The following is a 16,850-nucleotide window of genomic DNA, read 5'->3' as shown; positions in this document are numbered from 1 at the left end:
TTCCTCTTATTTTTTCACCTTGATCACAGTTTTAAAGACAATGATAAAATTATTATTTTTATTTTGAAGATCAATTGAAGGTTACAAACAACTTGTTCTTGAATGAACTTGTTGAATGGGTGATGATTGCGTCGTGCAACACTTTTATCATTTCTTGGACTTTACATTAAAAATAAGGCTTTACTAAATAAAAAAATAACATATTAATTTTTTTTTGTTTTATCGTACTTAATAAAAATAAAATATTAAAAAAAATCAATAATTTAATATTTAAAAGTAATATACACTAGTTACATTTCCCATGTGTTTAAGATGATAAATATGATAATTGACTTTAAATGTCTTCTATAATGTGGTCCATATTTGTACGTTATGTTCCGATTTTCTGTCCTATCAGAAGCAGAGAAACGCGATACGTATTCATTTGCAAAACATTGGTTGATGTAGCTTTATTCATTATACTCTTCCACCCTTGTCCTATCACAAAACCATATCCACCCTACAATAATGTGTGGCAATATAATATCTATATATATGGGTGGCCTTCTATCATCACTTCTCATATCTCAAACTCTACTTTCCCATTATCAGTACCAATGGCTCTTTTCACCGTTGCTATTCTCCTAGTCATCCTTGGAGCCATGTGGGTCACTTTATCACACCTAAAACTCCGAGCAGGCTACAGGAAACTGCCACCGGGGCCTTGGGGTTTACCAATTATTGGTAGCCTCTACATGTTGGGGAGCCTGCCTCACCGAAACCTTAGCCGCTTGGCCAAGAAGTATGGGCCCATCATGTTTATGCGACTGGGGTGTGTTCCAACTATCGTAGTGTCGTCGCCTGAAGCCGCCAAGCTAGTCATGAAAACCCATGATGTTGTGTTTGCTAGCCGTCCAAAACTCCAGGCCTATGAATACCTGAGCTACGGGGCTAAGGGCATTGCATTTACGGAGTATGGTCCGTACTGGCGGCATGTGAGAAAATTGTGTGCATTGCATCTTTTTAGCAGTGCAAAAATCAATTCCTTTGCCTCAGTGAGGAAGGCGGAGGTGGGGTTGTTAGTGAAGTCAGTTAAGGAAATGGCGAGTGCTGGAGAGGTGGTGGATATCAGCGCAAAGGTTGCTGGGGTCGTCGAAGATATGGCGTATCGAATGGTTTTTGGACATAACAAGGACCGGATTTTTGACTTGAAAACACTAATTCGAGAGGCCACTAGATTGGCAGGAACTTTTAATCTTGCAGACTATGTGCCATTCCTTGGCCCTCTTGACCTTCAGGTACATTGATGCTATTTTCTTATAGCTTATTATAATTTATATGTCATCCATACCTATTAAAATGCCTCTACATCTATTTATTTATTTAAGAAGTGAGGTAACATAAATAAAAGGTCATTCCTTTTTATGTCATAAGATATATTAAATATGAGATATCAAAGGTTAGATTTCAATATAGATAGATAGATAGATTTAATAGATGATGATAATGAGAGTTTGTTTGGTAGTAATTTTAGAAAGAGTTTTTAGTTTAAGAAGTGTTTTTTAAAAAATAAAAATTAGATGTATGGTAAAATTTAGAAAATACTTTTAAAAATCTAAAAATCATTTATAATGCTGGAAATTCATTTATAGTGTTTTCTATAGAAATACTTATTCTAGAAAATGTTTCTAACATTTTTAATATTTGAATGATAAAATTTTTCAGGTATTAAAAATATTAGAAGTGCTTCCTAAAATCCCTATCAAATAGATTATTAGTACATGACTTTTTTCATAATACTTCTAGATAAAACACTTTCATTAAAAATATTTTTTAAAGAATACTGAGAAACATATTTTTAAAGTATGTTTATTAATAATTTTATGAAGTATTTCTAATGTTTTTAATACTAGAAAAATAAAAAATTTTAAATGTTTAAAATACTAAAAACACTTTATAAAATCAATAATTATAATCAAATAATATGTTAGTTTAACTAAATTCTCTTTAAAAATAGGTAATATATTTGCTTTATCATGAGTGAGGGAAATAACTCCTCGCATAAAAGAAGTCAAGAAGCCAAATAGAGAAAGAGTTCCATATTCCAGTTTTTTTTCGATATTTCTAGCCTTGAATCTATGTTTCCCTGGATGGCTCTTATGGGTAGTGAAGCCTCCATTTGTAGACAACGAGTGAAGCTTGAACAAAAACGTTTTTAATTTTTTTGTATTACTCATTTTTCAAAATGAAAAAAAATATAATTTGTTAAATGCAAAAAGAAAAAAAAAATACTAATATATTTATTATTTAATATATACAAAATATTTTTATATATTTAATAAAATAATATAATATTTTGCATTTATAAATTTTAAATATATTAATAATAAATATTATTAATGAAATAAATAATTAAAAGTTACTAAATTATAAACACATTAATTCTTTAATAATTTTCAAATAATACTAATTTTCTTCTGGAGTATTAGCTTGCTTTTTCTTTTTTCTTTTTGTTTGCTTTTGAATGCTTCATGGAATTTCTATAAATTTATCCTAATAAATGTTTTGTATAAGAGAATATGCAATATATATTAGCGTGTTAGCTAGCTTCTAAGAAAACATTTATCAAGCAATTGATTTGAATCTAACTTTTACTTTCAATAATTGAAATGATCCAATAAACTCATCATTTGTAAGCATTTTTCATTTTCAGGGATTGACTCAACTCCTTCGCACAAATAATGAGGCCATAGATGAAGTCTTGGATAAGATCATTGACAAGCATATACAAGATGTTAGCAAAGATGAAGTAAATCATATGAATTTCATTGATGTCGTGCTATCACTAATGAATAAATCAAACAATTTTGAGGATGATCCGTTATATGCTATTGATCGACAGAATGCCAAAGCAATCATCTTAGATATACTTGTGGGTGGAATTGATTCTTCAATTACTTCAATTGAGTGGGTTATCTCCGAACTACTAAGGCATCCAAGGGTGATGAGACGACTTCAAGAAGAGTTAAAGAATGTAGTTGGCATGTGTCGAATGGTGGAAGAATCTGACTTGGAAAATTTGGGCTACTTGAATATGGTGGTGAAAGAAACCTTAAGGCTGCATCCTATTGGACCATTTCTAGTTCCACGTGAGTCTATAGAAGATATTGTAATTAATGGACATTACATACCTAAGAAGTCAAGAATTCTGATAAATACGTGGACAATTGGAAGAGACCCTAATGTTTGGTCTAACAATGTTGAAGAATTCTTTCCTGAGAGGTTCGTTGAAAACAATATTGACCTTCAAGGGCATGATTTTGAACTTACTCCATTTGGATCAGGTCGTCGAGGGTGCCCTGGAATTCAATTGGGTCTAATAACTGTTCAACTCGTAGTATCTCAATTGGTGCATTGTTTTAATTGGAAGTTACCAAATGACACACCACCAAGTGAATTGAACATGAAAGAGAAATTTGGTTTGACAATGCCGAGGGTTGATCACCTGTTAGCCACGCCAACTTATCGATTACTTGCTTAAAATTCCTACCTTTATATTGTATTTTGTATAAGGGGCTTTGTAATGGGATGGTGTTCAAAATGTTAGCACGTGCATGTATGACATATTTCATAAAGAGTTTGAAGTACTAGTTTTAATAAGTGGCAGTGCAAAATTATATAAGACTTATTTCTTCTATTAAAATATTTCTTGGGCATTTAGGCTTTCTCTATTTTTTTTGGGAGTCTTCTTTTCCTTGCAAAAGAAAGGAACAAGATTTATACAAATGGTTTACGGGCTCAAGCCTCGAGCAGCCACAAAAGGAGGCCTGTGCGCATCAACCTAACATATTTATTAAATCAGTTAAATAGTATGTTGTAATAAATGAGTCATGTTACATATATTTTGTCATGATTATTAAATGACTAATGTTCATGTTAATATTTCTTATGTCAGTACAATATCAACCCCATGGACAAAATCCATTGTCACCCCACACATGAGTCCAAGGAGCAAACAAAACATCCAAATCATACGTTCGAGACCCACTTGAGGCTTATTTATTTATTTATTTAAAAAAAATAATTTTATTTACTAAAACTAAAAATAATGATAGTATGAAAAGAAATAATAAATTGAAAATGACATGATATAATTTTCAAATAAATTTAAGGAAAATTTATATCTCTAAACCAAAAGTAACGGTAGAAGAAAACAATAATAAATTCTCTCATTAATTTAAACAATTAAAAGAAAAGTTAAAAAAAATTAAATATAGTCAATTCATCACTGACTGAAACAAATAAAAAAACAAAAACACTCCCAAATTAGCATTACCCTTTAACCATCCAACTTCAAGGCTATTTCAAAAAAAGAGGTAGTAGTACTGATGACCCAATTTAACTAAAATATCTAATCTTTAACGAACAACACGAGTCTGTTTTAAAGTTGGAAGTTTTTGAAGAGTTTTTATAGTTAAATGACACACAACCTTAAAGATACTAAAAATCACCCCTTCTATGAGTAAGGTCCTTCACAAGAGATGACCTCTAGAATTAACCACTTCTCGTAGCTACCTGACGTTAAAAAAGAAGAAGTTAATTATCTTTGACATCATACGTAATAAGACTAAAAAGTGAGAAAAGTTTGTTATAAGAGCTTACAAACATGCTATAAACGCCTCTAACCATGTCTTGAAAGATCATTGATTTTCTTATTGGAAAAATTGTAAATTATAGAGAAGTTTAATAAAGAGTAACTTCAATTATTCATAAATAATTTTGGCTTCTCCATACTCATTTTAGGTATTAAAGAATCGAAAAACCATCTCTTTTATGAATAAGGTAGAGATAAACAAAATACGTCTTTCCAACTCTTTTATAACCTTTTATTGTATACTTTCAAAAAATAAAATAAAAATAGAGGTTTTTGATAAAAATACAAATTTTAAAAGAAAAAAATTTAAAAGACCATTTCAAATTTAAATACATAAATTTATATTTAAACGATCTATTTAATAGATAACTTTCTACCAATATCTCACATATTATCATAAATCTAAAAATAATGTTTCAAGCATGAAATGATTGAAAATGCTTATCATATAATTCAAAATACTTCAATAATTATCAAATTTTTGTACATAGTTTTTAAAAATTTCATAAAACTACACATTTATATTAAAAAAATTCCTAACGTGTGGCTAATAAGAGGTCTGGGTCCATTTGACACTATTTTCTCCCTTGTCTGCAGACGTTTATCTATTCTAGTGGCACATACAACAGGGTCAGCAAAGGACGGGTGGCATCCCACCCTCCAATAAAATCAAATATGTGATATATATCATTTATTGAGATGATTCATCCAATGCCAGTCATGACTCATTTGTGTCTCAACCCTCAAGAAGCCAAATTGTTTTTTCCGTTGACAATGATTACAGCTCCGGCTTATTTGAAAATGAGGGCTCCAAACGTCGGGTCGGAGAGATGCCATGTTTGAAATTTTCTGTTTTTTACGGCAACATGTCCAAGTTTGTATTGACTCGGAATTTGGCATTTGATCAAGAAGGAGGTCTGGGATTCCATACGGTTCAGATTTGGTGTTGAACAAAAAAGCACGTTTAAAATTAAGAGTTTAGGAATCCAAAAGTAATTTTAGAAAATATTTTTAATTTAAAAAATTATTTTATTAAAAAAATTAGGTATTTAGTTTTTGTTGCATCCAAATTGATTAAACTACTTCGAGTAGATTTTAATATTCACAATTGAATTCATTGAATCTCGCACACTTGTAAATATGCTATCATTTTCAAAAAGTTAAAACAAGAATAATTCATTCAACATGTGTTACATGCCTATTTCACAATCATATGGCACTATGCATATGGTGGCCTTCTACTATCACTTATTCCTATCCTAAAGTTCTTGCGGCTTTTTTTGGACCATCTTATAACAGCTCAAACATAGCACATGCTATTGGAAACTAGCACCCGATCCGTAGGGTTACTAATTATTGATAGCCTCTAAAGGCTATTTGGTAAAATTTAATACTCATTATTTAATAACTTTAATACTCAATTCTACTAAAGTGATTGATTTAAAACTTATTATTTAATTTTTACTTTAAGTATTTAGATTGTTTGATAAAATTAACTTAAATTTTATTTTAAATTATTAAATTGATATGCTTATTTTCATAAATTATAATTAAGACAAATGAATAGAGGAGGTCATAAAGTAGTAAAGGAGATCGTTAAGATAATTAGAACAAGTAAAGATAAAAAATAAAAAATAAAAAATAAAAAATAAAAATGAAGATGTTAACTTAAAAACAAGTTAATTATTTTTTACTTCAAAAAAAATAACTTTGAGTTACATCATTAAGTTAGTTTATCAAACATACTTAATATATATAATGGTTTAAATTAAGTTATTAAATCACTTTTAAGTTATTAAATTGATTTATCAAACACCCACTAAATATTATGATTATAATTAAAAAATTAAATAAAATTATAAAGGGGCGTAAAATTTAAATTTAAATTTATCTTATACATATATTGTAATTCAAAATTGAATAATTAAATTAATTTAGGTTTTAGAAATTAATTTATAAAATATAATAATTTTTAAAATAGATGCAACACTTTTCAATCATTAAGCCATCTTTTAGACAAATATTTTAACTTAAATACATAAATGTATAATTAAATCATCTACGTAAGAGACTATTTTCTATTTAATACCATATAAATTATCATAAAAAAAATAATGTTTCAATCATGACATAGATCAAAATATTTGTCATATAATTGAAAATACTTTTACAATTATTAATTTTTGTAAATATTTTATAAAAAAATCATAAAACTACATATATATATATATATATATATATAAATTCCTGATATAAAATGATCAACCCGTTTTCTACTTTGTATGTAGATCTGCCCACCTTTTTCCTTATCATCATCCGTTTGTAGTGGTACATGCAACCTGGTCACGAAAGAATAGGGTGGATCCCATTGCCGGCTAGGCATCCTCCAATAAATCAAATATGTAGATGATATGATTGAGACGCTTCAGGCAATGCTGGCCATGAGTAGCCATTTGTACATGTCCAAAAAACCAAAAAAAAAGAACAAAACATGATTCACGTTTGCAATAGGGTCCAAGAGTTGATATGTTTGAGATTTGATGTTAGTACGTAGAGATAAATGATGGATTAAGAAGTAAGATAAAGATTCCATATGTTTTGAATTTGATGTTGGCCTAGAAAGTATGTTCAAAGTTATTACGGCCGCATAAAGATGATCTAGAACCAACTAAAACTATGCAAAAATCAAGTGGCTTGAAAAACCATTGAATCATTTTGATTTATGATTTCCATCTGAAACTTAAGAAAAAAACAAAAAAAAACCAAAGGAAAAGGGACAAACAAAACCAAATTAAACCTAAACCTCGACGTGAATACATCGTTTGATGGTAGTGATGGTTGGGAATCAAGTGCCTAATTTGGAAGTTGGTTATTGGTGGGTAAAGAAAAAATGAATGAAAATGACAAAAGATGGGAAATGGATTCATTCCCATTTCCCTTCAAAGTAAAGTCTTGTTTGGTACTAATTTTGATTAATAGCTATGGGTTGTTTATAGGAATACAAATTTTATTTTTAACTTTTCTTAGTTTTTTCTTTTCTCACGTTGTTAACTATTTCTTGTCTCTAATTACTTCCCACCATTAGTCGATACAAGTCATAGGTTCGGATCCTAACAATTTAAGCTTACAATTACTAAAATTCTTTAGTTCCCAAAAAAAAAAAAAAAATCCATTTTTCAATTTCTGTCTTTAAGAAAAATCCATTTTTCATCATCATCACACATACGTTCAGCTACTAGTCTTCTCCTTACTGTTCCATTCAAAAACCTCAATTTAATATCCAAAGCTCTTATCCTCTGATGACTAGGTGCCGGTGCTCATTTCCTACACGACCTTTATCCAATATTCTTGATCAAGACCCACAAGAGAGGCCCCAAATGTCACTACATGTCTGGGCTGCCAGAAACCTGAAAATCCCGGTGGCGGCTCGGCCACGTTGGACATGACATGGCAATGGTAGGATTAGGGTTAACCCAAGATAAGGGTTGCCACATAAGATGTAGGACAATGGGAGAAGAAACACAGACAATGATCCATAAAAATGGTAGTATTGGATGGTTAGGCGGAGGGGGGGTTGTGTGAAGGGAGAAACCTAAACCAAATTATTATAATAATTTCAAAAAACCAAATTATTATAATTTTTTCTAGAACTAATACTTGTTGAAACTTTGAACCAACTTTTTAATCCTAGACTATTTAGAAAGGAGAATTTAGGTCATTTATCCTGTGGTTTTTTTATCCCCTCAACTTTAGGTACATTGTCTGTTGAGGGTACTTATGAATGTGTTTTATGTTCAAATAAACTACCATTACATCTCTCACACACTCTCTCTCTCTCTCTTGTTTAGCTGCAAATGAGAATGGAACTCCTCACAAACAAGATCTATCCTCTTTTGGTCAAAAGAAAATTCAGACCAGTGTTCGCATGCTTAGAGGTCATAGTGGTACTGTTACTGCATTACATTGTGTAACAAGAAGAGAGGTGTGGGATCTTGTAGTGGTATATGCAACCTGGTCACGAAAGAATAGGGTGGATCCCATTGCCGGCTAGACATCCTCCAATAAATCAAATATGTAGATGATATGATGGAGACGCTTCAGGCAATGCTAGCCATGAGTAGCCATTTGTACCTGTCCAAAAAACCAAAAAAAAAAACAGAACATGAGTCACGTTTGCAGTAGGGTCCAAAAGTTGATATGTTTGAGATTTGATGTTAGTACGTAGAGATAAATGTTGGATTAGGAAATAAGATTAAGATTTCATACGTTTTGAATTTGATGTTGGCCTAGAAAGTATGTTCAAAGTTATTACGGCCGCATAAAGATGATCTAGCTTTATCCTAGAACCAACTAAAACTATGCAAAAATCAAGTGGCTTGAAAAACCATTGAATCATTTTTAATCCTAGATAATTTAGAAAGGAGAATTTAAGTCATTTATCCTGTGATTTTTCCCCCCTCAACTTTAGGTACATTGTCTGTTGAGGGTACTTATGCATGTGTTTTATGTTCAAATAAACTACCATTACATCTCTCTCTCTCTCTCTCTCTCTTGTTGAGGGTACTTAGGGCAACTTTGAAAGGACATACAAAGTATTTACTCCACAACCAAGATGTTAAAACCACAACCAAGTATTTATTTCTTTAATTAAACATATTAAACATTTTAATTAAATAAAATAAAATAAAACCGTGGTTAAATTAAATCCATAAGTAAAATGCTAAAACTATAATCATCAACTCTCATTTTTATATGAAAATTTAAAATTCTTAAAAAATACAAACAATAAAATAATATGATAAGGCAATAAGATTTATAAAATAAACAAATATTTTTTAGTAGGAATATAGAAAATCTTATTTGAAATTTTTAGATTTGTTCATTATGTATTTATTTTTATATTAAATATGTTATCATTAATTATTTATTATATATTTAAAATATTTATAAATAATTAAAATCGATAAATATAAAAAGATAAAAAAAAAGAATTAAAATTAAAAAAATCTCATGAAACCAATACATTAAAAAAACAAAAAGGTGGAGGTATTACGGAGGAGAAAGAAAAAATTATATGGTATGATCGGTTGTCACATATTAATTATTTTTGTTTTAAAAAAAATAGATAACCAAAAAAAAAAAATTGTGGTGGTTGTCGCTTCTCTGGAAGGATTCCACAGAAAAACCCTTGAAAGGGTGAAAATGACCATTCGTTGTTAAAGAAGCTATTCCAAATAATCGTCACATGAAGTCTAGCCTTCATTTATCTTTACCCCATCGATCAGACTGCATCTACAGCGGGACAAAAGCATGTGGTAGAGGAGAGGGCAGTACCGTCATGTAATCACGTCACACGTGGAGCTTCCATTGGATGCCTCTTTTGATTGCGTCCTCTTTCTTCTCTCCTTGGCGAAGCTATTAATTTCTTACCCCATTTTCCTTCGATTCTGACAAAAATGCATTTGTTTTTTTTATAAAAAAAATTATTACTTAATTATGATAATTTTAAAATTATTTCTAATTATACTTTTTCTCTTTATTGAAAAAAATCTTTTTGAAAAATACCTATACTCTCTTTATAATTTCCGATTTCTCCTATCTCCTTAATGGGATGTGTCACCTAGTCCACAAAATACGATTATTTCATTTTCAAAATGTAAATTTTAGTATATTATGCGGTTGAAGAGCTTCATTCTTTGGTGTTGTTTATTTAAGGATAAGACTGTACACTTCCCCTTTTGTTATAGGTGGGTAGCATCGCCATTGCTAATATTATAACAAGAAGAGGTGAATGTTACGTATGTACTCACATTCAACATTAAAGATTAGCGATAATTATTGAATATTACATCGATGCTCACTATCAACATTGAAGATTAACGACAACTATTGATTGATTACTTTTTAAAATTTGTACGTATAAATTTCATGAAAGTCCTACCATATAAAATAATGCGAATAAAATATTTTTATTAAAATTGATAAGTTATGGGATGCAATCTTTATGATAATATTTTTTTTTACAAAAGAATATATATATATATATATATATATACTGCTTATCATGAACTAATTAAAATGTTTGAGGAACCCATTTCAAAAGATATTAACAATTTAGAAACCTTTAAGACTAGGAATTACTATCCTAGACCTACATTTCCTGACATGCAGTTTGAGGAAAAAAATCAGTATACTCAAGCCTCATACACCAGTGGTACTATCTATGAATGGAACATAGACGGTATGATCGAGTATAATATACTCACTAAGCTTCAAGAAATGACCACGGTAAGTACCGCCTATAAATTAAACAATAGACTGTCAGATCATGCTGTAGCTCAGACCATTGTTGCTGGGTTTACAGGTCAACTTAAGGGTTGGTGGGATAATTATCTCACTTTTGATGATAGAAATAGTATCCTTAAAGCCTATAGGATTAATGAGAATAGTGAAGTTGTTAAGGACGAAGATGACTAAGATATAGAGGATGTAGTGGCTACTCTAATCTACTCAATATCCAAACACTTCATTGGAGATCCTGCAAAAATTAAGGATAAAACTGTAGATCTCTTTACCAACCTTAAGTGTCCCAAACTTCATGATTTTAGGTGGTATAAGGAAGTCTTCCTAACCAAAGTAATGCTAAGATCAGATTGTAACCAGTCTTTTTGGAAAGAAAAATTCATCTCAGGATTACCCAAGCTTTTCTCTGAGAGAATTAGGATCAAGATAAGGGAACAGTATAATGGTCAAATCCCTTATGATAAGCTAACGTATGGTGAGATTATAAGCATTGTCACAGCTGAAGGGATTAAGTTGTGCAATGACTTCAAGCTTAAGCAACAAATGAAGAATGAACAAAAAATCTACAAGAATGAATTTGGATCATTCTGTAGCCAGTTTGGTTTCAGCCAAAAAGAAACTATGCCTCCCTCTAAGCAAAAACCAAGTAGGAAGCCTAGCAAAGATAAGTTTTACCACAGTAAGAGAGGTACCCATGACAACTATAGGATGAATAATACTAAGCAGTCAAGACACTTCCAAAGAAGGGTCAACAAAGATACCCAGAAAAAGGTAGAAACTCCTTTAGATGTCAAGCCAATTATCTGTTTTAAATGTGGCAAAGTTAGCCATTATAAAAAAGATTGTAGAGTTAAGCAAAAGATTAATAACTTAAGTGTCTCAGATAACCTAAAAAATATGCTTTGTAAGGTAATGTTAAACTCCATAGATTCTGAATCAAGGACTGATTCAGATAATGAAGATGACATTAATCAACTAGACAGTAGTGGTGGAGTTTCTAGCCAATCTTCTAGTGACCAAGCAGAATGTATTAAAGGTAATTGTAATTGCCGTCCTAAAACTATAAATTTCATAAGCCAAGATCAGGAGTTTATCCTTGATACTTTAAGAAAAGTTGAAGATGAAAAGACTAAGCAAAATCTTTATGAAGTTTTTAAGAAATCTGTTGTTAAGGTAGAAGCCAAGAAGACTGTAAATCCTTATAACCTTAATGATATCTTAAATAGGTTTGACCAACAGTCTCCAAAGGAAATTAACATTAAGGAACTTCATGATGAAGTTAGGCAGTATAAAAATGAGATAAAGGAATTAAGACAATTCATAGGTTTAGGTCTTTCTGATATCCAAGAACAAATCAATAGAATTGTCAACCAAAGAAACCATATGGATATTTCAGAATCTTCTCATGTTAATGATAATGAGACAGATACTTTTTTGAATACTGTGAGTAGGGTTATCTTCCAGAGGTGGGAAGTCTTCCTTACTATAGTAGTCAAAGATAAATTTGTCCTTGATATTATTGCTTTGATTGATTCAAGAGCAGCTGAAAATTGCCTTCAAGAAGGTCTTGTACCTATTCCTTTATGTGAAGAGACTAGTCAGTCTCTATTTGGAGCCAATGACAAAAGACTTGCTATTAAGTATAAATTAACAGATGTTTATATCCGTAATCATGACATCTGTATTAAGCAAACCTTTATCCTTGTTAAGGATCTTAAGGAAAAAGCCCTTCTAGGAATACCCTTCTTAAGCTTTATTTATCTCTTGTGGGTAGATAACCAAGGTATAAGAACAAAGCTTTTTGATAAGGAAATTCTTTTTGAATTTGCTAATCCTGGTGAAAACATCACTCTTTGTGATCAAGAAATTAATCTTGTTAGAATAGATGATCCACCTAAGATATTAGGTACCCAATTCATTCATAATCTCATTATAAATGATATTTTAAGCATTCCTTTATGCATTTCAAAATTTCAAACTGATATTTTGAACCAAGGAATTTTAAAAGTTGTTTTCACAGCTAAGAAAACAATTAAGTATATAACTTTTAAGTATAATTTAACTGATTGGATTATTTTAAACCCTAATTTTCAAATTAAGTTTATTAAAGGAGAAAATTCCATTCCTAATCACTCAACTCATGGAATTTGCAGGGTTCACGAGACCATGGCCCCTAAAAAGAATACCCAAGCTCCTAACCAGAAAACCCAACCCAGTCAAGCTCCTTTTCCCCATAAAATGCTATGGAGCCAACAAGTTGAGGAAGAAGAAGCAAGGCTTCATTCTTCTAACCCTATGCCTAACAAGATGATGACCCTGTACTATGATCATTCTGATCCAGCTAATCCAGTCAAGGCCACCCAGTACCCAGCCATTTCAGGGTCCCAGACCTTCAAGCAAGTCACTAAGGTTAATCCCTCTCAAAAGGAATTAGCATCAAGCTCTTCTTTTTCAAACAAGCAAATTGTGGTGGCTGCCAACCCCACACCTCTTTCAACAAAATCAAGATATTGGCAAAATGATTTAAATCAACCTCTTTTGGTTATTGAAAGAGAATTTTTCTCTGAAAACCCCAGAGAAATTACTGCAAAAGCTTTTCAAGAAAATTTTCATTATCCCTCTGGTGATATTTTAAAAACAAGAGAGTTTGATGAAGCAGTCCTTACAGAAACTGGTTATGTTAAAATTAAGCATAATGCTGACAAATTCAGCAATATGGGTTTGGCATTCTCCACCTGCCATATCTATAAGATTCTTACTGTCAAGCAATGGGGTGGAAATCCTAATCTTTCAAGGGAATTTTTTGAACCATCAAAGCCAAGGTTTTTTAATTATTGGGATTATCAGAGAGCATGGTTTAATGCTTTTCTGATCCAGAATAGGGACTTCCATCATTCATGGATGTTCTATTTTCCATCTAAGAATCAGCTTTCCTCTTTCCTATTTTGGTTCTACAGTTGGTGGACTTATTATGGTTCGACTATTAAGATTCTTCCTAAGCCCATCCTAGATGGCTTTGAGCTATTCAGAAGTTCTTTTGATATCCCTAGAGAACTTTCAGCTTTTCCCCCTTTACTATTCTTTTTCAGCAAATTTGGCCTTGCTTGGATAGTCCAGTGGGACTATATTATCATTAAAACGAATCAGCAGCCTTTCCATCTCTGGGAAGGACTTTTAAAACTAAATGGTGGGATGCCTTGAAAAATGATGCATCTATTGATGCAGTCAAACAGTATTTCCTCAAGAACCCCACACAAGTCTCAGTCAGTGATGATATGTCTCAATTTCTCCTCAAAAAGCAACAGTTACAAGCCATGCTCGCAGCAGCTAAGACCCCTCAAGATTTCCAGAAAATCCTTGAAGAAGGAAACTCAAGCTTCTCCCAAGAAAATTCTTATGCAGAGTCTGATGATTCAACAAGCTACCTTCCAGACAATGGTGATGACTATGAAGGAATCCTTCCTCCAATAAGAAGATCTAAGTAATCATCAGCCTTATGTCTTCCATCAAGAATATTTTACAAGCTTTACAGTTTCTGCACCAAAAGCAGCAAGCATGTGACTACACAGTCTAAAGAATCCTGTCAGAAGTCTTCTCAACCGAAAATAGGTTTTTTCGGTGGAATTCGGTGGAAAAATGAATTTTACTATTCACTATTCACTATTCATGCACGAGGTTACTATTCATCTTTTTGCCTATTTAAGGAGACTTGATCTCCATTTGTAAGCACTCATAATTTTAGATCTGAAACCTCTCCCAAGTTTATGCTCTCCCTTCTCTCTTCTTTCTCTCTCATCATGTAAGCCCTTCAAGCTTTCAAGCTTTCTCTAAGCTTTCCTACCCTTGTCCATTGTAAGATATTTCTCCTTATGTATAATATAAATATGTTTTGATTACCTCCTATATGGATGGTTTTTTTTAAGTTTTGTTTTCATTTCATTTTATGTTCTTGTACCTCCTACATGGATGGTTTTAATTAAGCTTTGATTTTAATTTTATGTTTTTTATTCTTGTACCGCCTATCATGGCCGGTTTTAAGCTTATCATGAACTGATTCTCTTATGAGGCTGAACAGTCAAAGGGGCAACAAGATTATCCTTAATCTTCTGATTAATCCTATCAACAAAAGCCTGGTTGATTTGAGGATTTCCCTGGAATTCCTTAGAAAATTCAAAGGACTTAATTTTATCAGTGCTCTTAGTGTTATTAACACGCTTATAAGGATAATCTGGATAATCCTCTTGTTTGAAGAGTTCAAACCAAATCCAAAACTTAATATTTTTCGTTTCCTGTCCTAAGTAGGCATAGAATTCTTCTTGGTGAATGGCTCTAATGACTTTAGGGATAGTGCTAAAGAACCAATCATTTCTTTGCTTATTGTCATCAGAATAGAAGTCTTTTCTTAAGAGATCCTTGTTGATCTCAAAGTCCTCATCACTTAGGCTTATTATGTTAATCATCTGGGAATAGGTAGGAGACATTATAGGGGACTCATCCTGTTGGGATTCCTGAGTAGACTCATTTTCCTCAGGTAAAATGGTCTAGTCACATTGGTGTGACTTCTAACACCTGTTAGCTTAATATTCTTAAGATTTCCTGAGTTGGAACCTTCTTCTTCCCTAGTGGTTCTAACTGGGATGGAAGAGCTTGAAGCTCTAGAGGGTTCATAAACAGAAACTCTAGGGCTGCTAGAATGTCTGAAAGAGTTGGAGAAAACTAGTTCTCCTCCTCCATCAGGATATTGAACAATTTGTTCAATACTTTCAGATCGATGTGCAATGGCTGGAACAGCATTAGCAAAATGCCAATTTTCAGGAAACTCAACATCTTTCCACAAGATCTTCTTGGGGATGATGAAATCTGACTTATCTAGCATATCTGAGTGAAAGTAAGTGGTCTCACCCTTAGGACTGGTGCAAAGAGCCCCAGATCCAACGCTTGTGTTCATGCTCTTATAGGCAAACCTGGTTATGATTGAAACAGGACTGTTTCCTGGTTTGATCTTAAAGCCATGGGTCTTAATATGTAGGACAACGAAATCTAAGATGTCTGCATCTCTTATTCTAACTGTGAAGTTAGGATAGCACTGGAAATAAACTGGGTCATCATTCAGTCCAGCTTGGACTGCGCCTATAATAGAATCTCAATATTCGAGATGCCTATTATCCCTTAAACACATGACAATAGAGGTGTTTAAACCTAATCTTGTCAAGGGTTTAGCTGCTACTTGAATCATACCAAAGTGTATGAAATTATAGCCATTTCTCTTATGCTTTTCAATGGATCTGTTATCTAGAAGTCTTATGACTTGGTCGTCTTGTTCTAAGCTGACTGACATTTCAGAGGTCTTGATGGTATAATCTGTGAAGAACTTAAAGGTTCATTTCTTATAAATTTCTTGATTAAACACCTTGGGTAACTTCCAATCATCTAAATCATTTTGGATCTTAGGATAATTGATCTCTTCACTGTTTACAACAGTATCTTGAGAATCACTAGATCTCCTAGACATGGTTCTGAAAATTGAACTCATTTTAGGGTTTTGATCTAGAGCCTAATAGCAGATTGACAAACCTTATGAGACGTCACCCCAACCCTCTTACAACCTAACAAACGCCTATCCACGGCTAACAACGGCTCAACCGGCAAGGCTCGCGCTCCTAGGCACACTGCTACCTATCCTAGGATAGGCCAAAACACCCAAAACAAATCCAACTTCCCTTCCCGATGGCTCTGATACCATAGACACCCAGGACAAGGTCATATGCAATGAAAACAGGAATTATGCCATGATTATTTGATTATGGGGTTCCTCAAACATTTTAATTAGTTCATCAGCTTCTTCTTCTGAACTAATATCACCTTTAACCATATTGATTCTCTTATGAGGCTGAACAGTCAAAGGGGCAACAAG

At 32.2% G+C, this 16,850-nt stretch overlaps 1 protein-coding gene across 1 annotated transcript; it reads left to right on the top strand.

Moving 5' to 3' along the window:
* The first annotated feature begins 541 nt into the window (after positions 1-541).
* Positions 542-3,656, top strand: LOC104882340 (cytochrome P450 CYP736A12). The gene is made up of 2 exons (XM_010665277.3): positions 542-1,277; positions 2,693-3,656. The coding sequence occupies exons 1-2, from the start codon at positions 597-599 to the stop codon at positions 3,518-3,520; spliced, it is 1,509 nt and encodes a 502-aa protein (XP_010663579.1). The 5' UTR covers positions 542-596; the 3' UTR covers positions 3,521-3,656.
* The last annotated feature ends 13,194 nt before the right edge of the window (positions 3,657-16,850 follow it).

The sequence above is a fragment of the Vitis vinifera genome, chromosome 17 (assembly GCF_030704535.1).
Source record: "Vitis vinifera cultivar Pinot Noir 40024 chromosome 17, ASM3070453v1".
NCBI lineage: Eukaryota > Viridiplantae > Streptophyta > Magnoliopsida > Vitales > Vitaceae > Vitis > Vitis vinifera.
The sequence above is the reverse complement of the archived record's forward strand: the minus strand, read 5'-3'. Positions and strand labels throughout refer to the sequence as shown.

Bases quoted from the DNA above. Each gene is read 5' to 3' on its own strand.
- LOC104882340 (XM_010665277.3), top strand. From the start codon at position 597: ATGGCTCTTTTCACCGTTGCTATTCTCCTAGTCATCCTTGGAGCCATG. The intron at 1,278-2,692 runs GTACATTGATGC...TTTCATTTTCAG, and splicing joins TTGGCCCTCTTGACCTTCAG to GGATTGACTCAACTCCTTCG.